The following is a 23955-nucleotide window of genomic DNA, read 5'->3' as shown; positions in this document are numbered from 1 at the left end:
TTTTTTTAGTACAGATGCAAGATTAATTTTTCCCTTCATTCATCACATGCTGATAACTACTGTTATGGTCTCAAGGAGGTTAAAGCACGTTCAACCCGAAGCTTAATAAAAATGAGAATGACTGTGTTTATAACAACTTAAAGGTGTCATGAAAAATAAAATTAATTTTGAATAGGAAGGAAGAGGGAAATGCAATTGCATTTTTTGATGTTTAGCTGTTTATCAGGCTCTCTGGATGCAGCAGAATATTAACTTCATGTCTGTTTTACATTTCAGAGGTCACCACAGTGACAGTAGCCAATGTTGGTGCCTCCGCAGACAATGTTTTCACTACATCTGTGGCAAATGCAGCTTCAATTTCAGGACATGTGTTGGTAAGTCTGTCCTTTCATTTGAGGACCTTAGCCAAAGTCCAACGGACTTTCTTAGTGTAAATGAAGGGCTCAGTTTGTGTTCGAGCTGTAGTAAGGTCAAAGATACGTTTTCATTGCAGTATACAGGCTTTAAGCCACAAAATCATTAGTGGGGGGACATACAGTTTTTTCTTTATCACTTGGAGAGGTGTTTTTACCTTTCCACCCCCATATACTCATTCTGTAATGGAACTGATGATCTGGAACATGTAACCTTTAAATTTGGTTGGCTGAAACCTCAAAAACTAACCAAATAACTTCCATACTGATTGGTGGCTTAGGGTACCTTTGAGAAGATTTGGGCGAATACTAAAATACATTGGTATTTTAACTCTGTCTATTTAAATTCTTTATTTCTTCTATAGTCTGGGAGAACGGCCCTCCAAATTGGGGACAGCTTGAATACTGAAAAAGCCACTCTCATAGTGGTTCACACAGACGGCAGCATTGTAGAAACCACAGGGTTGAAGGGACCATCAGCACCTCTCACACCAGGTATAAGGCAATCTGTTTTTGAAGTGTCATTCTCCTGGAGGGGTTGCTTTTTCTCCACTTTAATTGTGTTGCTAGGATTAAAAAACATTGTGAGCATAATATTATGCAGTGGCCTTGTAAGGATCGTTTGTCCCCTTTTCACGTGGTACTTCTTGTATTTCTTGGGAGTAGAAGAATACTTACTTTTTTTGGTTTTTTCCTGTCAGAAATATATTTCATTTTCTTATTCTTTGCCCTAACCCTTGCAAATAAGCTTCCTGAAAAATCTTGCCCTGCTGCTGGGCTGTTGCATGCCTTTCTACGCCCTCAAAGGCAGATGGGTCATTCTAATACCGATAATGAAAATATGAGTCTCATAGTTCTGCGCGTGGGTTCTTTTTAAAGGGTCCTTGAATATAGTTTTCTCTCCATTCAGGCCGCTCGCTGATATTTAAGTGTCGCAATAGCTGACGCCTTTATTGCGAAGGTTTTTGTTCACGGCTGCTTGGCAGTTTCCTTTGCGCCCACACGATGGCACAGCAAACCTTCAGCCGTCTGAAACACATTGCAGGATCGGCCTCTGGGAAGGGGAAGATCCAGCCAGCTGCTTGCACCACGCCAGGTTACAACCTCAGCGTTTAATGCGCTGTTAGAGCGTCTTTCCTAAGAGGCAGTTTGGTTTATTTTCAGCCATTTTCAGAACGTTCAAGGTGAATTTTTTGTGGCGCACCATGTAACTCACGTTGCTGTGGAGAGGTGTCAGCTGCTTCAGTTAACCACCTGCCACTGTTGCCCCAGCCAGGCTGAGAGTGTGAAGGTACAGCCAGTGCGCTTTTTGGTTGCTGTCACCTTTCTTTTCTTTTTTTTCAAAGGACCGCAGTCTCCTCCTACCCCTTTAACATCCGCCCAAGAAAAAACTGGAACCAAGTATAACTGGGACCCGTCTGTGTATGAGAATGAGCTTCCGGTGAGGTGCCGGAATATCAGTGGCATTCTGTATAAAAACAGACTTGGCTCAGGTAACACCGACCTTCTTGGGTGAGGAAGTGTGATGGCTCCTTCTTCACTCAGTGCACTCTTCTTTTAATCGGGCTACTTTTAAGGGCTGATCGTGAGGAAAAAAAAGACAGTTTCCTAGCCAGCCTAGTCCCTTTCGATATTATTGTTCTCTTCTGTTTTGCTCTTTCTTCAGAGGCTTTTAAACTTTTTTCTCTAAATCTGTGAAGATACAGGCTTCTGTGCAGTGAGTCTCCCTGGTAATAGGTTGACTCCTCTAATGTTCTTTTTGCCTCAGAAGTAGACCCGTGCTTCTTCAAAGCTCTGCAGAATCCCTGCTGGAATGGAAAATAGAGAGCTTGTCACCTAATGGGACTCCTTAGCTGCCTTAGCGCCTCCTCTTCTCTTTTATCTCTGTGGGAAAGCTGAAGAAGCAGCACCAGAAATTGCCTGTCAGCAAGCCTGACTGCACAGCACAGCGCTTGCTTCATGGATAGAGAGTTTTCTTCACGACCAGAAGGATTAGAAATTCAAGTGCAAATTAAGGAAGGGCTTAAATTCATGGTGTTTATCCAAGAAAGACTTATCCTTCTTGTGGATGAGTAATTTCTTCTAGCCTTTTGATGCATTGGTGAGGCCCAAAGCTGGAGCTGTCTAAACATGCACAGTCATTGTGACAGCCAAAATAATAAATGGGCATGGTTATCCTAGAGTGATGAGAAGTAGCAGATGGGCATATTTGGTGATTGCTATAGATTAACTGCTCTTTTGTCCAGCAATTTCAGTATTTACTTCTCTAGGAAAGTGGCAAAATGATTCTTAACCTTTACTAACAATTTCTTTCTTCTATTTTATTTCAGGAGGCCGTGGTAGGTGCATTAAGCAAGGGGACAACTGGTACAGCCCCACTGAATTTGAAGCTATGGCGGGACGAGCCAGCAGCAAAGACTGGAAGAGGAGCATCCGCTATGCTGGGAGGCCACTGCAGTGCCTTATTCACGTAAGGTTAAGTTTGCTTCCTCCTTTCTGCCAGAAGGGACAGGTAGAGTCTGGGCAGAGTCTGCCCAGCGCTGCAGTCCAAGCTGTGTGTGCTGCCTCTGCAGAGTTATGTGTGATGGTGCCGTGCGGCAACTCGGAAGCAACATTTTGATTTTGTTGAGAATCACTGATGTGAGAGGAATTTTTCTAAGTGTGTTTGCAAACAGCACAATACAAATCTTGCTTGTATGTGAAAAGGGTTGCAGTTCATGCAGGACGAAGTCCAGCTTTGAGCTGTATCGCAGAAATTGAGAAGTGAGCTCTCACCCGTGATACTGTTCAATATTCAATACTGTTCAGTATGAAAATTCAATAACCTGATCTGCTTAATTCTGTTTGCCTGACAAACGTATTCTTCACTTGCCCTGTTTATTGAGTATTACTTTGGGTCCTTTATTTCCTTCAGTGTCCAGGAGTCTCATGGAGAATTTTGCCTTGCCATTAGGTTGACAGTTGATTTCTGCTTGGGCAGAAACTTAATATAAAGTTTCAAATTCACATATGCTTGCCTTTTGATTTGAAAATTGTTTGTTCTTCCTTCACTCTCCTCCTGTCTGCTAACCCCATCAGTACGATGTAGAGGAGCTGGCCTCTCTGTTGTTGTTAGGGTCCCTCGGAGGGAATGGGTACATCTCTCTGGGAGCTCTCTGAATCTTTTAGCAGAATACAGTCTTGCTCTCGGTGGTTTTGGTGACTCTAATGCTGAACTAGTAATCTTCTAATTTCAGGATGGGATTTTAAATCCTCATGCTGCCTCTTGCACTTGTGCTGCTTGCTGTGACGACATGACTTTGGTGAGTTGTAGGTTTTACATTCTACAGTCAAGCTGCCACAGCCATTTGCGAGCAGGCTGTGAGCGTCCTAGAAATGTTCACAAGTACCGTGGTTGCAGCATGCTTTGTCCATGCTTCATAAAGAAAGGAGATAAGGAAGTGCTAGCACTATTGCGTAGCAGCCTCAGTAAAACTGGGTAATAGTTGTTGCTTTTTTCTTCTTTTTTTTTCTTTTCTAAATAATGTATTTATGTAAAATGTCTTTTGGGGATGTCAAAACTATTTGTGATTTTGGACTCAAATTTCAGTTTTTTGAATTGGAAAAAATGTTTTTGTAAGGAAGTAATGTAATACTCTATGTTGGATCTATATTTTCATATTAAACTGCTTGGGTTTTTTGGTTGGTTGGTTTTGGGTTTAGTTTGTTGTTTATTTATTTGTTTCAAAAATGAGGTTAAAGTTCTGAAAGCAGAAGTCTTTAGCTTGGCTTGAAGTAGTGTTTTGCATTTCTTTTCTGCTATGAACTGGATGATTTGCTTGTTTCCTAGACCTGAAACTAACTGCTTCCTGTCTTCTCCTCACTCTTGTTCTCTTTTCTTCCACTGCCTTGGCCAGCAGTCAATTATTTGCCCGGTTCTGCTCCTTAATAGTGGGAAAAGGCTGAATCTGTGCCTCTTCAGCTGGAGGAAGCTGAGTGTAACTTTTTTTTCACAGAGTTCTTTTGGTTTGGAGAAATAGGAGTTTTTTGGTCAATTGTTGCAAACCACACATCTTCCATGGGAATTTGTGCTGCTTGACCTTGGCTGCATCTGGAAAGATGAGAAGTAAACCCCAAGTCCCCAAAGAGGCGCCTCAGCTAATGCCTTTTCCTTTTTTCTTTTTCTTTTTTTTGTGTGTGTTTTGCCTAGAGTGGCCCTGTACGACTCTTTGTACCGTATAAAAGGCGGAAAAAAGAAAATGAAATGCCTGCAACACCAGTGAAGAAGGATTGCCCCAAAAACATCACTCTGCTTCCTGCCACAGCTGCTACTACTTGTAGGTTCTTTGGTAAAAATTGCTTCCCTTTTTTGATGAAGAGTTACCACACTAGGTATTTTATGTCTATCAGTGGCCCCTTCGAACTAGCCAGCTGAGAAAAACGGCCCATTTTTTGCCACTTCCTGTTCATTGGATAGTTTATCGGCTCAGTGTCTTTAGCTAATTTCACTTCCTATTTTGTAGAAACTAGCACAGTGTTGCCACATTGGGACTGCAAGTTGAGTAGGAAAAACTGCAACTTTAGAGCTCCAGGAAACTCATTTTTAAGCTTCTTAACATCCTTTTGCAGTGAGCAGTAGGTTTCATATTTTGTTCTGAGAGAGGTCTGGATTACATCTCCCCCCTCTACCTGCTCTCTCAGCCTGGCAGTGCAGGGGGAGTTGTGGAGTCCTGACCTTGATCCATAGTGGGTTTCAGGTAGGTTTTTCACAAATGACAATTGAGAAATTTCCTCCTGTTAAAATTAGGTTGAGGTGAAGGCTGGCCCTTCTCTGCTCTGCCAGAAATCCCCAGTCCCTCCCCTGAGCTTGGTTTTTGTCCTTTAGGAGCTGGTGGGGGCTATGGAGTAAGATTTGTGCTATTTCTTGAAATACATAGAAAAGTAGGCTCTAAGCATCTGTAATGAAATCCACAGCCTGAAAGTCGTTAATGAAAGAGGCAGAAGGTGATGCTTTCATCTGCAAATTCCTCTTTGACATTCAGGACACACTTTGTTGCTTACTGTTTTTGATTGTCAAACCATCTGTGTGAGAACAGAAATTAACTTGCAAGCTCATCCAGCTCACATGTTCCCAGTCATGTTCACGTGTCCTCCTGCTCTCATCATACTAGCATCATCTGGATGGTAACATTACAAGGTGAACTGAGGAGGAAGCAACAGAAATCCAAAAAAGAACAGCCAAAAGTAAGATTAGATTACCAGCAGCAGCAGGAAGAGAAATATGCAAGGATTCTATAGAGTTTTGAGGGGTTTTTTATCCCCCAAAGAGGTTTAATCTGTATTGGTTCATTAGTGTGAGGTTGCACGTTTGTTCATGCTGGCATTGGGAGGAGGACTGCTTGTTTTGGTAGTAGCCACATATTTCACCAGGCATGAATCTGTAGCCTCAATGTCTTAAAACTGAATTATTGTTTGCGAAAAGATCCGTCTGGCTGAGCAGTGTGCCACAGAATCGGCGCATTGCCAAGTAGTGGTGCCAGATTAATTAATCCTGTTTAGAAGGGGTTTTAAACATTTTTGAGCCACTCAGGTATATTCATCCAAAAGGATTTTGTGACTTGTTCCTTGCATTGGCCAAGCATATTATATCACTCTGTGTAGACAGACAGCTAAAATTGTCCAGCTAACCAAACTGGCATAGAATTAGTTGTAATCCACAGGTTTTTTATGTCGCTTTAAGAAGTATTGCTAAAGTTGTAATAAATCACTATCAGACAGATGCTGATGGGTTTTGTGGGCCCACTGGATCTTTCTGGTAGGTGTAAAGTTTTTGCTTATATAATAATTGAAAAGGTGGTGACTGGGGAGGCAGTTTGTTGTAAGCGAATGTTCTGGCCTCGTACACCCAGAGCATAAGCAGAGGCTTGCAGGAGGCCGGCAGTGCTGTCAGAAGCCAAATGGGGCTTTTATTCACATTCCCAATTGTATTGGTCGTAGGTGTGATCCAAACTTGGGTTGTCACAGGCCATTTACTGATCTGTGAGTTCTCTGACTTTGGATGATTCAGAGCAGGGATATCAACAGCTAAACAACTGAGGCCTCCGCGCTGAGTGTTAATTATGAAAGTACTTCTAATATTTCCAGTCACCGTGACTCCTTCTGGACAGATCACTACCTCTGGCGCTCTGACATTTGACCGTGCATCGACAGTGGAAGCCACAGCAATTATCTCGGAAAGTCCATCCCAGGGTGATGTTTTCACTGGAGCCACTGGTAAGAGTTCCGGTGCACATCTGCTAGACATCTGTGAGAAGGAGAAAAAAAAGGTTTGGATGCCCACTGCTATAGGAAGAAGCATTTTGAATGCTGCTCGAAGGATTTATTTCTCAAGAGCTTACAGAGAGACTATACGTAACCCGCTGTCCTTCCTTTGAAATGATTTCAGCAGCTTGAAATCTTACCAGTTGCACAAAAGAAGTTAAAAGTTTTGTCCAGATGTTGCAGCTCCTAATGTACACCTCTGCTGATTTCTTGGGGTTTATGGTCATCTCTGTCATTTTTTTCACTCCTCCTTCGTCCTAAAATACTACCAAAAAAAGAAAACTAGCTGGGTGTTGGAACTAAGTGAAAAACGCTGAATAAATGCTGAAAAATGGCAGAATAAATCAAACAAAATATAAATGCATGACATATATTTCAGTTCTTTCAGTTTGATTCATACACGGGGTTCTGAGCTCTGCTGAGGAAACTAGCCTGCTCTGAGAACCATCGTTTGGAGTCCTGTGATTATTGTAAATATATAGGTGTGCGGGAGGGAAGCCAGCGGTAACCTTTGCCTTTAAAAGTAAAAGCAGAGAGAGATTAAATCAGTGCAAGGTTGCCTTGCTTGCTAACTGTGTAAAATCATGCTACTGTTTCTCATTTGCAACCCCTGGAATTATCACAGAGTGTAGGAACTTGTATAAAAGGTAAAAAAAGATATGGGTGAAAGAAGCATAAGAAATGCCTGGAAGCTGTGCTATACAGTGATTCGTAATGCCCGTTGTTCTTCTGCAGTTCAAGATACCAACGTCCAGCAGCCTTGCCGAGTCAATCACCCAGAACCTCACTACCCAAGTTACCAGGACAACTGTCAGATTTCACCTTTTCCTGAAGCTGCACTGCCAACATCTCATCCCAAAATCGGTATGTTTTATGTCCGTCATGTGAGACACAGTTAGCAGTTGTTGAATTTACTCTCTAATCTTCTTTCTTGGCAAAGGTAAAGACTGAGGCAGAAAAATAAACTTTGCTCTGTTTTGCTTATGAGTTTTGTGGTGTTTGAGATTTGGACAAGCAGATTTTGCACTCTGGAAAGTTTTTCACTCTGTTGTGGAGCACTTTGATTTGTTGGTTTCTGCTAGAGGAGGCTGTTGTGATCCTGCTTCCTAAATTGTCTTGCAGTCCCCTGCCTTTCCTAAGGCTTTTGCTTCAAGGCTTTTGTCACCACTTGGGCACTGTGGCTAAACATTTATTTATTTTTTGATCTCCTCAGACCATCCCCTTTAAAATTATGTCACAGAAACCTTTCTAAAAATTCACACATCTCTTTATGAATCCACTGATAGATGCTGAAGGCAGTTTCGGGCAGGTTTGGTGTGCTGCTCTCGTGTCCAATGTCAGTTTTCCATCCCTTAATACTGACTTTTGTGCTGGAACGATAGGTGCTGGTGAGCAAGTGCAGCGAGAGCCTGCCCTGCTGCGGTCACGTAGACTCTGGAGTGAAAAAAAAGAAAAGATGGTGTGAAAAATGATGAATGCAAATCAGCCCGTTAGTGTTTGACAGGACGGGTTCGACTGATTATCAAATATCTCTTCAAATGTAATTATATTACGTAAACGTAATGACCTTTCATTTGTAGAGCTGACTGATCAATTAAGTGAACTACAGTGCTCGTACTGATAGAAACTGGAAGTGTTGAAGAAACTGGAATGGCAAACTTGGAGTGTTGTTCTTGCTGTGTGTGTTTTTATCGAGCTTGGGCAAGAGATACAGCAGGGAGTAGTCTGCCACTGGCTGGCTGATGGATGGGCGATTTATAGGCCTTTTACTTCTCTAATTTCTATGATTCTATGAAGTTACTTTGATACTTACTGATCTCGCTGACAGCTGTAAGGCAGGCATGTTTTGATCCCTGTTCCTGTTCTCTCAGACATCAAGAAAAGATCACGTAAACATGTTGTATTCCTTTGTGCAGTCTGAAGTCTTTCTTTTTTAAAGCCTGTGTTCTCCCCTCTGTATGACCTTTTATTTACTTACTCGGAGCAGCACAGTGCATTCCTGCTCTGTCCAGAATGAAATCTTGTTGTTCGTTTTAAGTCTTAGTCAGATCTTGATGTTACTAATTAAACATTGATTTTTTTTTTCCACCAGTGAATACTTTCTCTTGACTGATATACCTATGCCAAAATGAGGAATTGGAAGTAATTCCTCTTAGATAAGTTATCAGATGCCATGCTGGGATAAATATTGTGCTGGAAATGTAGCAGTGGGAAAGGCTCTTCTGCAAACAGCTACTGATAAAAGACCAGTTTATCTCTTATTCATATCTAAGTGCAAATAGTTGATTGAAATTACTATTTTAATTAAGGGCTGTCGAGCGTAAAATGTCCATTTACCTGTACAGTGAACTTGCAATGCTGTCTGTCAGGAGAGGTTGTGCATCTAACACACTGTGACCTGCAGGACCGTGGTTTTTGAAACTTGTTCTCCCTCTCCAAATCTGTGCTGGATTCTTTCAGCTTTTGCTGCTTGCATGAAAAACTACCAGATACGACCTGAAAAGAGTTAAAGTGTTAATACACTTAAATTAGTTGCTGTCTTGGAAGAAGTCTTGTTTGTCTGCAGATGCTTTAAAGGAGAGGTTCACTGTGAGTGGAACTGCTGGAATTGCAGCCTGGTACAGGAAGGTGTGTGGGCCTGTTGCTGTTCAGGACAGTATTTACAGCTGAATTTTTTCAGGACAGTATTTACAGTTGAATTTTAAGCACCATTTGAAGTGTAGTCAAGATTTTTTCCGGAAAGGGGGGGTCTGCTGTTCTATGTTTTTAACTAGGTTGTGCAGTTTGCTATTCTGTGTCCCTATCCTTCAGTGAGAGAGGTTTGAGGCTTGTTTCTGCCTTTCTTTTTGGAGCCACCTTAGACAGACCAGCATGCTAATATCTGTAATGACATCCAAAATGGATTGCGATGGGAGACTGATAATAAAGTAAATGAGAATAAAGTGCCTTTCAGATGCTTCAGCCTCTATGTTTTGTTCAAGAACTTCCTGCTTTGTAAATTTCTTAACTCGGGTTTCAAGGCAAAGAACCTGGCTCCAGTAATGGCCCATTTTCATGAAAACCGTGGTCAGTACCCAGCAGTGGCACCTATGCTGCCTGCAGCTGCCTGTGGGGCAGTCTCTTGTAACGCTGCAGATGGTCAAAGACATTGTCAGTGCGTTACCTTCCATAGCATCGGCAGTGCGGGAGCTGGGAGACGAGCTGTGAGGCAGAAGTGCTAGAGGAGTTAAGAGTAATGCCTCAAAAAGAAAAGCAGACACTGGCAGGATGTGAATAGGATTTAAATGGCTCAGTGCTTCTGAAGTTAAATTCCTGGCTGTGTTCAACGTTTCTCTGAGGGCCATAACATCGGTCCTGCGTTTTTTATATGCATGTGTCGCTCACTATTTAAAAATCAGGGAAGCTAATTGGCTTTTGGTGCCTGGAATACTAACAGCTCTTCCCTTGACAATGCAGAATTATCCAGGAAGGAATGTGGTTTCTCAGCTTGCAGTACTTACTGCTTTTCCTGTGTGCTGGATTGTTCTGAAACTCCTACCTAAAGATGTGAGGAAAAATCCTGAAATGGACTATTAGTAGATTTTGGGGTAATAAGACTGCACAGCCCCAAAGTTGGTGGTGCCCTCTTTTTTCTAGCAAACAATTTAGTGAGGAATTTAGAGGTCAGCTGTTGGTAGATGTGAATGTCTTGGAGTTAATTTTATGGCAGATGGCAAGTATTTATCGGCTAGTTAGAGTTAAGCTTTGGAAAAGTCAGGCCAGATAACATTTGTTCCTGGAAATGTTGCCTGAGGTGAGCTTGCACTGTGGATTGTTGGGTTCCTGGATCTAGATTTAATTTCCTCACACTGTGGTCTCCCAGTGTGTATGCAAACCTAGTGTTGTGAAAAGTAGATGTTTTGGTGACACAATAACTGCTGTTTTTTTGAAACATTTGCAAAGGTAAGGCTAAGACAGACATTGTTGGTTTTCTAGGACTTTGATTGTCTAACTCAGGCTTTGGGAAAGGGAGGACTGCAGAGCCCTGATAACTGAGGGGGTTGGAGGTAAGTTCAAGGAAAGTGTGATGAGGTTACCAGGACAGGAGTTTAGTTTCCTTCTGGTGGCTTCCTACAAACTGCAGTTACTGTTAAGATTATGGTTAGGATATGGAAAAGTAAAGACTGCAACACCTCAATAATTGTTTGGTTTGGGTTTTTTTTCTTCTTTTAATGTTCCTTGGAGTGTATGCTTAGAAGTATTGCTGGGCTTCTGTCCTTTTGTATTTAGTTTCATACCTGTGGCATTCTAGTTTATACAAGAGTGAAGAGTTGTAGTTAGGGTTCTGGAGGAAAGGGCTGCAGACAAGAAATTTCTTTCTTGAAAACTGTCCAACACAGTCAATGTAAAGCAAATGTCAGGAGATGTTAGGATGTTAGTGTCTGAAGCTAAAACTTCCACCTGGACTGTATACATTCACTCTCACCTTTGGGATTAGGCAAGGAGAGGTTTCAGAGCTACAATGAGCATTGCTGTGCAGAATACCCAGGATATTTGAAACAGATACATACAGCTGTGAATACCTTTTATTAAAATTTTTGGTGTTTCAGTGTGGTATGTGTATTTTTATGCCTGTAGTTTGTTTTATGGGTAGTATGCAGGATGAAGGGGTCCAAAGAAATTACAATTGTTGAGGGTTTTTTTTTAAAGGGCTTCCCAACTGATGGTTTTGGAAAGTGCATGTTTGTAATACATGTAATTTTGCAGTGATGATAACTGTCTTGCTTTTATTCCTGTCTTGGGCCAGGGTTATGGTTAAGATCAGAATTCAGGAAGCGTAGGGGAGTGTGGTGTGGATCAGTGCCTGTTTTTTGTAGTGTTGCAACCTGAGAATTGACATCTGTATAGTGACATCAGGATATTTCAGAAAACTTGATGTTTTGGGTCACTGAATGACTTCTTATAACCTTACTTAGTGATAATTAAGGGAAATATTAGGTGGAACGTTGTGATGACAGTGGTGGAGGAGTCCCTGGGAATGCTGCTTTTCACTGCTTAGTTGTGCCTCTCCGCAGCAGTGCTGGAAGGTGTTAATTCCTTCCCAGAGTAAACAATAGGATTGGGACTACATGTTCTTCTGTTCTCTGGGCTTGAGAGTGCCCCAAGGGCTTGTTCTGCACAGCCGATTCTGTGCACTTCGGGTCACAGAAGGTAGGTCTGTTTAGCAAAAATTTAGCTGGTTTGGAAATTTTTGCAGACCATATTTTTAAAAAAAAGCAACCGAACAACACAATGACAAGAACAAAAACCACGACATCCCCCCGCTTTATGGAAATGAAATGCCCTAATTCTATATATTTTCTTTTTCTTTCTTTATATTCAGTGTTAACCTCACTCCCTGCCCTGGCGGTGCCCCCCACGACACCCACCAAAGCCATATCCCCTTCGGTGGTGAATGGGCTGGAAGTGACGGAGCAGCGGAGCTGGCTGTACTTGGAAGAGATGGTCAATTCATTGCTCAACACCGCCCAGCAGCTGAAGACGCTCATTGAACAGGCCAAGCAGGCCAGCTCCTCCTTCCGCGAGGCTGCTGTCACGCAAGCAAAAATTCAAGCTGATGTGGAGAGGAAAGAGGTAATTATGCCAGAGCAGGTGAGAAGGCTCAGCCAAGGGCATCTTTTTGGCTGAGCGAAGAAGAGAGTAGTACCTCACTGGTTGTCACTGCCTGTAACAGGGGTAGCCCTTAGAAATTGTTTCTCAATGTCTTGAGAGCATTATTACCAAGAGAAATCTTTCTGAGTTATTTGTATCATGGGGAAAGGAATAGAGTGCTCTGGGATTCCAAGAGCTGTGGGTGGCAGGCTAGTAATACAAACCGTTTGGTGTTACGAGTCCTGAGCTGTCCCATCAGCCATCCTTAAATTTATGAGACGTGGGCACTGAATCCTGGTATAGGAAAGATGGTGAGTGTTCAGCCATGCGTTGGCTGCTTTCTTTACGTCAAGTGAGCGGGGCTATCAAAGAGGCTTACGATGGCCCGAAGAGGCAGAGGGATAAAAAGAACAGCAAGCTGTAGAGTTTATGGGGAAGATAAGCAGTAAAATTTAGAGGTGTCTTGCTGAGCATTGTGCAAGCAAAGCTGATCTCGCATGAGTCCTGTGGTGATACTGCAAGGCCGGCTGGCATTACAGGAGTATTGGCTTGTACCCAGTGGCCCTTCTCTCCTCTCTAAGGGATTATCTACGAGGACTGCCCTCTTCTCCCTGCTTTTCTTCTCTTTAACTGATGCATGGTAGGGACCCTGGATTCTTCTTAACACCAGCTCATGCATGCGCCCTGAATCTGGCTCCATGCACTGCTGAATGCGTTCCCCTTCTCCCCCAGATCCACAGCTGCTGGTGTGGACTTGAGGGAGAGAGGTGGGGGGCAATGTACTGTGAAACTGGTGTCATTGTCGGTAGCTGATGAACTCCCTTCCTGTACACCACACTATCTGCTGTTGCCATCGGCGTTATTGCTAACGTCAGCTTTCCACTGAATTCATAGGCACGAGTGTGCAGCAAGAGACCTTGAAGAAATGTGTGTGGGAAGACTTTGCTGAGAACTGAGAACCCCTATGACAGTCCTTGCAGCGTCTTTGATATTCTTTGCCACGTTGTCTCTGCTAAACTCTTCTGTACGCTGCATCCTTGATGTGCAGGTGTGTGATATGTTGAGAGTCTAATTCTTCCCTGCCTTCCGCCTGGGCGGAATGGGTATTCGTGCTGCTGTCCAGGTTTGGGCCGTCTGCTGCTAAAAAGCTGTGTAGAGCGTGGGATACCGAAAAATGGAAGCTTTGACGCGTTTTAGAGATGAACACCTGACTTTGTTTAACTTCGCTCTCTGCTCTTTTTCCAGTTTATGTGCTGTCTTCCCTTCTGTTTATCCTTACAGTGGTTTCTGGAACGGTTGTTCAGAGCCCGTTCCCCTCACCCTCTGATCCAAATCCAACTCACTTCAGTGTACTTCAAGTTTCTTCTTGCCCCAGGAATGGGAGTTAAAATCACTCCTGTGTATTGATTAAAGTGCTGACTTTACACGGCAAGGATGAGCATGTTTTTGTTTCCAGAGGAAGCCCCTTTCCCAGTAACTATTGAATGCCCAATTATACAGGTTGTGTGTCTTACCATACCTCAACAATTTTGTCTTTCGATAAAAACGCTTCCTCATGGTGGTATTTTTTTAATGTCGCAATAACAATTCTCAAGCTTGTGGCTGTGTGCTAGCTTCCGGAACCATCTGGGCAATATCGCAAGTAGCTATTTCTGAATTCCTTCTAGTGAATTCCATATTTGGAAAAAACTCTGGGTTTCTGGGTATAGGGCTGGCATTGGAAGTAATTACAATAAATGTCAAATAATTGGCTGTCTGCTTTTGTGTTGGTCAAAGGTGCTTTTCTGATTTCGTGAATGTTTCCCTGATTTGTAACGCAAGTCTCTTCCCCACCCTGATTGTGTGTGTGGTCAAACTGCTTTTCTTGCCAGTTAAGGTACACGAGGGGGAGAAAGAGGTGCCTTCCTACCTTGGTTGTTGTTGATTTTTGCTGGACCAATTTAATACAAAGAAAATAGGTGCTTTATCACTACTTTGTGTTTGTTACACTGACAGAACTTCCAAGGGCTAACAAACGGGGGGAATCTTCTTTCCACCTCCTCCGTTTGCATGAGCGGAGACGGTGAACGCAGCAGCATGGGTGCTTCTCTGTAGGAGAGCCACCAGTTTGCAGAATTTCTGTGCAGCATGATGTTCCTAGGGTATTTAGAAGTGAAAGACTGTGACATTGTATCAGAGCTGCACAGCAAAGGCACAACAGATTAAATTGTAATAGAGCTGTAGACTCAGCTCTTCCTGGAAGAGTGACTTAATACATAGCAGGATTAAAGAAATCTGTTAGGAGCAGGCTGGTTCCCAACTGGATACACAAACTTCATTGCCATGACCGTAAATAATACGTATCTGTAGTTTTCACAGCGGTGCAGAGGTATTCCCCCAGTTCAGTGTCCCAGCGCTTGAGGATGTTGAGTTCAAGCACTTCTGATCTTGTAACCATCCGTACCCCTGACCGTATCCCTCTGTCATCCCCGTGAAAGAGGGACATGGCCTCTGCCTTCCGACAGAAGAGCAAGACGGAGCGCTTGGGACAGCACTGTCTTTACCTGCCCTTCAGAGGAATTCTGAAGGGGGGCCCCAAGTTTAAGCAGAGTAGAGAAGAAGTGGCAAGAACAGCAAACTTGTAGGAAAACTTATTTGTGTGCTAGTTTTGTTTCAGTCTTCCTAGAGAACAATAAATTAAGCATTAAGAATTTTTAATCACAGCTTATATGCTTTGTTGGATATTGCAAATCATTTACTATATTGTGTTTCACTTATTATTATTTAATGAGTTTTGGAGTTCATTAAATATCACAAATGAGCCAGTCTGCTCCCATATAGCAGCAGTTTGGTTGACTTGGCTTTAAATACCAGAAGTTGTACTCTATACTGAGCAGTGGTAAGTGCTTGTGGGACTCGCAGAGCTCTGAACTGTGGAAGGCAGGCTTTTGCTCCGAGTTTTCTGTGAGCAGGGGAGGCGTTTGTGCTGCCTGTACGCTTATGTTCTTATCTGTGAAGTCAAAGAGCGGACATCACTGTTTCATTCTGGTCACGCTTGCTAATGATATTATCCAGGACTGTTCAAAGGAGTCTTAGGAATACATTATTCCCCTCATTTATATCGTTTTGAAGGTAGAAATGCCAACATCAGAGAGGAACTGTGGCAGGAAGAGGATCTGCTAAATGTAGCAAGGGAAAACCGTAAAAAATTATAAGTGCAGCATAAATTAGAAGCATCTGCAGTCCTGTTTCTTCCTTAAGATGGCATGTCTAAACTGAGTTTTGCAGGAGGATTGGATCCCTAATTGCAGTTGCAAACACATGGCGATACCTAGATACAGAGTCCTCAAAAGCAACAGGGGGGCTGAATTGGGAAGTGCTGAGCATTTAGGCATCAGGCTGTACAGCAGTGCGGTATAAATGCCTGTCTTCATAGGCAATGATAGAAAATATGGAAAAATACACTTGCCTTCCACTCTTCTCTCATGTCTGACATGAGTCTTTTTTTCACTCTGCCTCCTTACTATACGATTACAGCCATATCATGTCCTGCGTCAGGGTCTGGTGATGTCCGTAGCTGTTCTGAAGAAACTATAGGTCAGATCCCAAGTGCTGGAGCTAAAGGCTTCACCAGCAGAGGTTTTCTTGCACGTAATTTTGTAATTTGGAAGTCCTTGCATGCACTCTGTTGCTGTCTTTGTCCTTTTTAATTTCTGTAAATTTGTTTAAGGATTGTGGTTTGCTGGGCAAATTTCAAGGCTGAGGATCTCTTCCCAATTTTGTTTCCATCTTTGCCACAAGTTATTTAGATGCCCCTGGGTAAGTCCTTGGCCTCTCTGGGCCTCAGGGCCGACTCTTTAAAATAAGGGTAACACTTCCTTCACAGGGGGCTTGCCCACTAGTTTGCAAAGTGGTGGGATCTCTGGGTAAAAGGCTGTGTAAAAAAGCCTCAACCTTATAAGTCCTAGAAATAAGGACAATTTGTAAACCCGAAATCTACAATTCCCGCATTTACGAAAATACCTCTTTTGCAATAATTTATTTTGAAACAAAATTGTTCTAGAGTCTAAGAAAGTGGTTAAAAATACCTTTCCTGTTGTGAATGCTGTCTGCAGTATCTCCTGTGCCTGTGGATGATGAGAGCTCCTTCATTAATAAGCAGAGCCCTCACAGAGTTAGTTCCAGACGTGAAGCTGTTTAAGAAACTTTAATGGCCATAAGCCTTGTGCTTTCCGTGTGTAAGCAAGAGGCGCGCATGCAGCTGGTGCTCAGCCTGTGTACGGCTTTACGTTGGCAGACGCCAAATATAAGTTGCATTTATGTTGCCTAGAAGTCTTGGGGAATGACATTCTGAAAGAAAAGCAACCCATAAACTCTCCAGCTCAGTGTTTATATTAACTTCTAAAATGTGTCATGCTTATTGCAAAATACGAAAATATCAAAATAGCTTTTTCTGAATTGCAGCATTTTGCCTGGGATTCGTTAAATACAACGGCTCTGTCAGAACTTCATGCAGCTGTTAAGAGAAAGTTCTCCACTGTCGTCATTAATTAGCTTGTGACTGAGCGTATCTGGTGCTTTGGTTACTCTCTGAACGTTGGGTTTACTGCCTTTTTTGATTTGGGGAAAAACATGTAGGAAGAGAGTGAGTGGGGCAACAAAGGCTCAGTGTCTCTTACAAGAGATATTTGACAACTTGCCGGACTGGCCCAAAAGGAGTGGATTAAAGACCGTACTTCGCACAGAGCTCTGGGTGCTTTGGCGATGTAATTTTTTTGAGTATGTGTTAAGCCATCGTTTGTATCAGATAAACTTTAGGAGGGGGAGAATACGTGAATGCACCAAATTCTGTGCCAGAAAACATTGCTGGAAGATAATAAAGGTATTCAGGAAATGTGTTAAACAGTTTTTCTGTATAAATTTAAAAAAATCAGTGTTGAAATCTGGCAAGTGTTTGAATTTAAATAGCCCTCTTCTTGTAATGCAGTGATGCCTTCGGAGCCCGGCCCTTTTGAAAACAAGGTGGAAGATTAAATCAGCTAACAGCTGGACCATCTGAATTCTTTTTTAGAAAGATTAAAACAATTCAGAGCTAGAGAGTATGAAATTAACCTAAAAAGGGTCGGGTATTTAAGAAATGTAGCTCTAGTAAGCAAATAATGGTTTGTGTACTCCAAAGCAGCAGTGAAAACAGTTGAGAACTGGAGGTTATTGGTTTTCTGGAGCCGGTTTTGTGAGCGATCTGGATGTGTCTAGCTTGATCCTCTCTCTTATCACACCTTTTCCTCCTCCGTAGTTGAATGGCTTGAATTCTTCACACCACGGGCTGAGCAGAACCAGAGGACTTGCTATGTGGATAGATACAAAGGAGACAGAAGGGGGTTAAATGTGTGGTTTCCATCAGCAGGTTTCGGGGGCTGAGAGCAGAGGTGGAGGAGCTGCTGTGGCTCAGACAAGGACAGAGGTGGCTGGGCTTCCTCTTGATGCCTTTCTCATTGGCAATCTCTCTGGAGAACAGGATTAGCCACACTTGCGGAGGATGAAGTGGAGTCTGGTGGTGGGAAGGGTTTTAATTCTGGAGCTGCGGCACTTTCGCAGAACTGGAATTCAGCGTGTTCAGCCCTGGCGCTGTCTCTGCGTGGGCTGTTGCAGAGGGGACGGTACTAGCTGGGATTATGTGTGCAAAGGTTTTCAAGCTGGGTTGAAACGCCAGCTCACCGCATGCTTTGGTATCTGTATTTCCACTTTCTTCACTGAAAAGAAGTTTAGAAATATTACGCAGTTTTCCTAGGCTGGTACTCTTAAGATGGGTCCTTTGTCTTTCACTTAACAGTGGAAAACTCATTTTAACCTTTCCTGAAGAATCTGCAGTTTCCTGCCAGCCCAGCTCTCTGCCTGTGTGCGGGGTGGCAGAGGGCAGGGGCTGTGGCACAAAGCGTTGAGTCCCAGCTTCTCCACGGCCGGTGCTCACTGACACTAATGATTCTCTCAAGAATCAAGGTCATTTTCTTCCTGAGACATTGCAGGATTGATTCTTAGGCCAGAGGCCACATCTCAAGCTTGCTGGTGTATTCCCTGTCTTCACAGGAATGCTTATGGCTTGGACACAATTTTGGTTTTCAAAAGAGTAATTTTGAAATTTCCATACACATGATGCACACTTTGCCTGTGCAGTACTGGAAGCATCGGGGATGCTGTGCATGTGTCCTGTCTCGCTAATTAGCCTGGTCTTGCCTATTTGTTAAATAATGGCAGAACCCAATCACACCCCTTGCAGGGTACAACAAGAGGTTTCCCTGCCACCTCCTCCACCCCTAGAGTTTTTAAATTTGAATTTGTGTCATGGTAATATAAAGGTTTTGAAGGTTGTGATTTCACCGGAGAATAAATGCTGTGATGTCAGGTCATAGAGACACTTGTAAATTAAGCCTTTAATCTCCTTATATGTTGGGTCACAGTCGCTCCTGGATAAACCTTCTTTGCCTGAAGGTGGGGGTTTGGGTTTTTTCTTACTTTTTAACTGTTCGCAACAAATTTAAATCGGGGTTAGCACATAATCAAATCGGGATTGGCTTTGAATTCCTTCGTTTTAGGACTCCTGTCTCTCAGCAGCGTTGGCTGCTGAGCATGGCAAGGCAACGGGTGGAGCAGCACCTGGTTGGACTTGACCTGGTTTGGAGTAAATCTGCAACACACCCGAAGTGTGCTTTAAAGGTCACCTCCAGAGGACTGCTTGATTCAAAAACTGTTTGAAAGCCCTTCTATGCTTTTATTAAAAGGAGGAATAATGGTGATGGTTGATGCTGTTTCTAAAGTCTTGAGTGTGTTAATTTTGTCTGGTTTTTTTCCCTAATCCATTCTGTTGGGCTGTGCCGTCCCATCAGACTCTTTTGCCTGTTAGTGGATTAGGATCACTGGACTTGACCCAAAATTTGGCCCAAGAAGATGGCACTTGTCCCTATTACCTTGGCATTTTCCTCGTGTTTCCTTTGCTAACTTCTTAGGTTCTTGTGTGTTGGGGGATGCAGTTCCCTGTGGCAATTCAGCCGCCTGTTTTAAGAAGGAGTGCTTGGCTGGACGGAGTGGGGAGAGTGGGGTTTGAGTAAATGCTGTACATAACTGGCAGTTTGTCACCTCAGGCCGTTTTCTCACAGGCTGCTTCATCTGTCTCCACATCAGGTCACAGTGTCCCTCTCTTAGAAGGGAGGGGTGAGGGTCCCCTCTGTCCTCTTGCAACTGCAGTTTTGGGCTTGCCAGAAGCAAGCTCAGTGTCAGGACCCTCCATACAGAGCACCCTTTTCAACCCCTCACGTCATACTCTAGCTGTGAAATGACAAGTCTGGTGTATTTTTCCTTGCAGCAATATCAGAACCAGTTATTTCAACAAACAGAAGACGTGGATGGGAAAACAGAAATCATCATCAAGGTAAGATGGGGATGTCTCATAGTTTATGAAGAGTCTTTTGTTCTTTGTCTTGTTCCATTTAAAGATGCAGAGTTTTTTGTCATTGCTGCAGAAGTCACGTATTCTGTGTCTGGCCTTGCCTTCTGGCAGAGATCTGAGCTTTCCCTAGCAGGACTAATGCTCTGTTCCAGCAGAGTGTGTCCCCTTTCCCAAGCCTTCCAGGTTTTCGCAATCCTTCACCGTCATCTGTCCAGGTTAATCAACCTCACTCACCTCCGAGTAATGGTATTGCAGCTCTAATGGATGGCTGTCACTGAGGTGTGATGGGAAGGAAACTCTCTTCCCTTTTGTCCTGTGAGCTAGTTTTCAAAACTGCACGATTCCCTCTGGCTTTTGAATGGGAGTGTGAGTTGAGTTAGTTCAGGACCCATGATTTAAGCCCTTCTAGCTCCATGTGTTATTCAGTAGTCTTTCTAAGCTCTCCAGGTACAAGTGCACGCACTGTATATTTTCAACATTTTCCAGTACTGTACAGGTTATGAACAGCCTCAACCAAGTATCCCTTTGGGACAGGCTTTGCAAGTCCCAAAGAGCAGCTTTAAGCCCCTTTTTGGTGGCCTGAATCCCCGGCCGTACATCAGGAATACAAATATAGTTCAGTCACACCAACTATTAACTGTAGGGACGTTGGTAAGATGTGAGCAGATGGTGCGATGAACTTGGTGTTAATCAGGGCGCTGATTGTTAGGTTGCTTGTGCTCAAAAGAGAGAAGGAGCTGGTGGAACTAAAGATGCCTGCGATACTTTCACAGCTGAGAAACGCTTCCTGTCACGGCCTCACACTGCTGCTCTGACGTGCTAATGATTTGTCAGTAATTTAATGAGTTGGAAATGGAATGCTCTGTGAAGTGCTTATTTTTGTGGTAGTTCAATGATATTTCCACCTAAATATACAGGTTATGTTAATTGGTGTCACTGATACAAGATGAAAGCGATAGACAGAAAAACATCCTGTAAAAACCAGGTGTGATTTTTCATCCATGTATCCTATCTCGCCCTACTTCCAGGTTTAAGTCCTTGCTCCTGTTACAGCCTTCTTAATTTTACTCCTCTGCCTTCTGTTTCCCCGTTGGGACGCTGCTCATGTAGCCGTGCTGCTGACTGGCACAGGAACAAGCCTGCTCAGCCCGTAGGAGCAGATCCCTTTTTCCTCTCAAAAAACAGGGAAAGATTAAACTGAAGGGTCCCATCCTTATGCCTACTCTTGTTGTCCTTCCTCAGACCCTCTCTCAGACATATGCAGGATTATAAACCAAACAAAACCACCAGCCAAATCTGCCTTTAAAACTTTAAATTGGAGATAGACTCAGAGCTTGGGTATCGATGGCCTGTGCATAGCCTGTACACCGCTGTTTGGAACACACCTGCCCTTGGTTAAGGCTGACTCCTGCGGAAGCCTGCAATAACCTGGCTGTGGTTGGTAAGATACGTGACCTACGTGGAGGGAGGCATCTCCGTGGTATTGTGGACAGATTTCCATGACCACTCAATATCTCACCCACGGTTTTGAAGGGCTTCTTGCCCACCAGAAAGGCAAAGAGAGGTGCATTTCATTTTACAGAGTGATCCCTGGTAACACGGCGAGGAGAGTGGGTCTCTGACAGCGTTTCCAGAAGCCACTGGGCCTGTTTGTTTTGTGTTCCTGTGTTGAGGATATACTGGGAAACGGGGGCTCCTGCATCCTGCATACCACAGCTCCTGCATCACGTCATATTACAGCACCTGTATTGCACTTTGGTGATCTCCCTGTTGTTGTTCTCTCTGACGTGGTCACTTTGCTGTCCGTTTTCACAGCAGTCCTGTGTCAACTGCGGTCGTGAGGCAACGAACGAGTGCACAGGATGCCATAAAGTCAACTACTGCTCCACTTTCTGCCAGCGGAAGGTATAAGCTTGTTTGTGAGTTGCAGATTCAGTTGTCTAGAGAGGGCTGTGTGACCCTGGGGAGAGCCAGACGGCTCTGCCTGCCTCCTGATGGCGAGAGGAACGGGGAGCAGAACTCGCCGTGTCATACAGGCAGGCAGAGCACAAGCCTAGCGCGGGTCAGCTGCTCCAGCGTCCCAAAGCCACCCTGCCAGGTGGACCTCCAAGCAGGACTGTAGTGATGGGGCAGGTCTGTGGGTCAGGGTCAGGGTCTGGATCAAATGGGTAGGGAAGGTCCCAAGATTTGCACACCCCTTCTCAAAGGTGATCTAAAAATCAGAGTGACCCCAGGAATGAGGGCGTGGACACCTCGCTGGTGTCCGTGGGGACCGTGGGGACCGGTTAGCTGGGAGCACTTCTGCAACCCTTCCCTGCCGCTTCCTGGAAAGCTGAACACTCCTCAGTACCTGTGCTCCTGCTGTGTCACTGGGGACATAGTTCTCTTATCTTTACATTATTTGTGATGCTACAGATGACACAGTGGGTCAAGCCATAAGATTTTGAACATGGGTGGAGGAAGTACGGTGCAGGAAACTGCTCTGCTTCACGTTTCGCACAGGTTCCTTACAAAGGTCCTTGGCACCCTGCTTTAGAGGAAAGGATGGTCTCGCTTGGCCAGGGTTACAGTTCTGCAGGCTGTCCAAGCTCAGTCTTCATCAGCTGAGGCCGGGCGTATTGAGTAGCTGAAGAATTTTGACTTTTCTTTTGCCTGTAACAAAGTGTAACGGTGGCCAAGTCCCCTGTCTGCATAGCAGAAAGATTAAAAATTCCAAAGAAAGAACAAATGCTGCTTGCTGAAAACTTACACAGTCTACCTGCCGCCTCCCCAGGCACCTCACGGACAGTAATGCCACCCTGTTGTCCTCTCAGTGCAAAGTGCACTGGGAAGTGGCACCGAGTAGTCGCCTTCTGTTCCCCTCCTAGACAGCTTGTCACTTCTAAGGGGACACCAGCCCATGCCTGTAGCGGGTGCTCTGCCCTGTAGTAGGGTGGGAGAGTTTGAAGTGCTTGTCAGTAACCGAATCCTTGAGATTCCCCCTGTATTTGTGATCTGTGATGTGCGACCTCAATGTGAGCTGAGCAAGTTAGAGGAGTGTTTTGTTAGTTCAGACAAGAAGTTAAAGTCAGTCCTTTTCTTCCTCTCCTTTGCCGTTACTGAACTAAGACCCCTTGTACGGCACTGTCCTTCAGGAGTCCTAGCGTGTAGTGAGCTGTCTTTCAGGAGAGGGTTTAAGTCCAGGTTCTGACTCTGTTTTAGTAAAATTTCCACAACCTAACTGACATTGATGTCCTGTTTTGGTTTTTGGGTTGAGAAGCCAGCATTATGCTTAGTTTGTGTCCGCCTCTAGCATTGACCCAGTGTGTGGTTCCTTTCCTGTCCGGCATTAGCCTTGTTTGGCCGAGCCCTAGAGACCTGCTGTAGCCCATCCGTGCTGGAGACAGCGCTTCTCAAACAGGGCTTCTCTTGGGGCCCAGTGTGCTTTTGCAGGCTGCGCACTTTCCAAGGGCCCTTTCTCTTCATGGCCTTTCCATCTGCTCTTCCCTCGCAGGACTGGAAGGACCACCAGCATATCTGCGGCCAGTCGGCCACAGTGACGGTGCAAGCCGACGAGGTGCATGTCACAGACAGCGTAATGGAGAAAGTCACCGTCTGAGCACACCTACCTCTAACCGTTCATGAGCAACCTGGTGCGGCCGGCTGGATCGGCAACCCAGCGTGAACGGTCTGTCCTTTACAAACTACACTCTTCTCTCTAGCAAACTCATTTTTGAAAGACTTTTTGATACTGTGACAGCGTTTGCCTACTCCCGATCCTCTTCCAAAACTTTGAGTAATAGACTGTGAAAACCTCACCTGGAGAAAACAAACCCCACCTAACTGCAGCCTAGCAGCTGGGAGCCACCTTCGGCTTAAGGAGGCTTCGACTTTGCCAGACTGGAACCTCCACCATGTGGATTACAGCGATCTCCTCATCTCTCTTGAGATGGATCTAAAGCAGGTGCTGCAATGAGATTTGCCAGTGTTTCCTTCTCCCTGTGCCTCCCTACCTCTTGTCTGAAAAAAGAAACGAACCTTCCTTTGGTTTATTTAATTGCCTTGAAAAAGTCAGTACAAATTCTTAGTTTGCCATCGGAAGGACTTTTTTTTTCCTGTGTTCCCTCTGTGCTGGGCAAATTTGGAACACATTGGAGCTTCTGCACTTGAATATAAGTGAAAAATAACATGTTGTTAAATAAAATGCGG

The 23955-nt window shown here is 44.1% G+C and overlaps 1 protein-coding gene across 4 annotated transcripts in view; it reads left to right on the top strand.

Moving 5' to 3' along the window:
• Positions 1–23955, top strand: part of DEAF1 (DEAF1 transcription factor) — a 25763-nt gene extending 1808 nt beyond the window's left edge. For 3 of the 4 annotated variants that reach the window (XM_072864027.1, XM_072864030.1, XM_072864029.1), the window contains exons 2-13: positions 277–374; positions 779–908; positions 1760–1906; positions 2744–2883; positions 3650–3715; positions 4603–4729; positions 6537–6665; positions 7449–7577; positions 12076–12326; positions 19684–19749; positions 21583–21672; positions 23261–23955. In XM_072864027.1, coding sequence (XP_072720128.1) covers positions 277–374; positions 779–908; positions 1760–1906; positions 2744–2883; positions 3650–3715; positions 4603–4729; positions 6537–6665; positions 7449–7577; positions 12076–12326; positions 19684–19749; positions 21583–21672; positions 23261–23365 — 1478 coding nt within the window. In that variant the 3' untranslated portion in view covers positions 23366–23955. Of the gene's footprint in view, positions 1–276; positions 375–778; positions 909–1759; positions 1907–2743; positions 2884–3649; positions 3716–4602; positions 4730–6536; positions 6666–7448; positions 7578–12075; positions 12327–13238; positions 13387–19683; positions 19750–21582; positions 21673–23260 lie in introns of those variants that run through there. The other variant, XM_072864028.1, reaches the window with a different exon arrangement.

The sequence above is a fragment of the Ciconia boyciana genome, chromosome 6, assembly GCF_034638445.1.
Source record: "Ciconia boyciana chromosome 6, ASM3463844v1, whole genome shotgun sequence".
Lineage (NCBI taxonomy): Eukaryota > Metazoa > Chordata > Aves > Ciconiiformes > Ciconiidae > Ciconia > Ciconia boyciana.
Note: the sequence above shows the minus strand (reverse complement) of the source record. Positions and strands in the feature narration are given on the sequence as shown.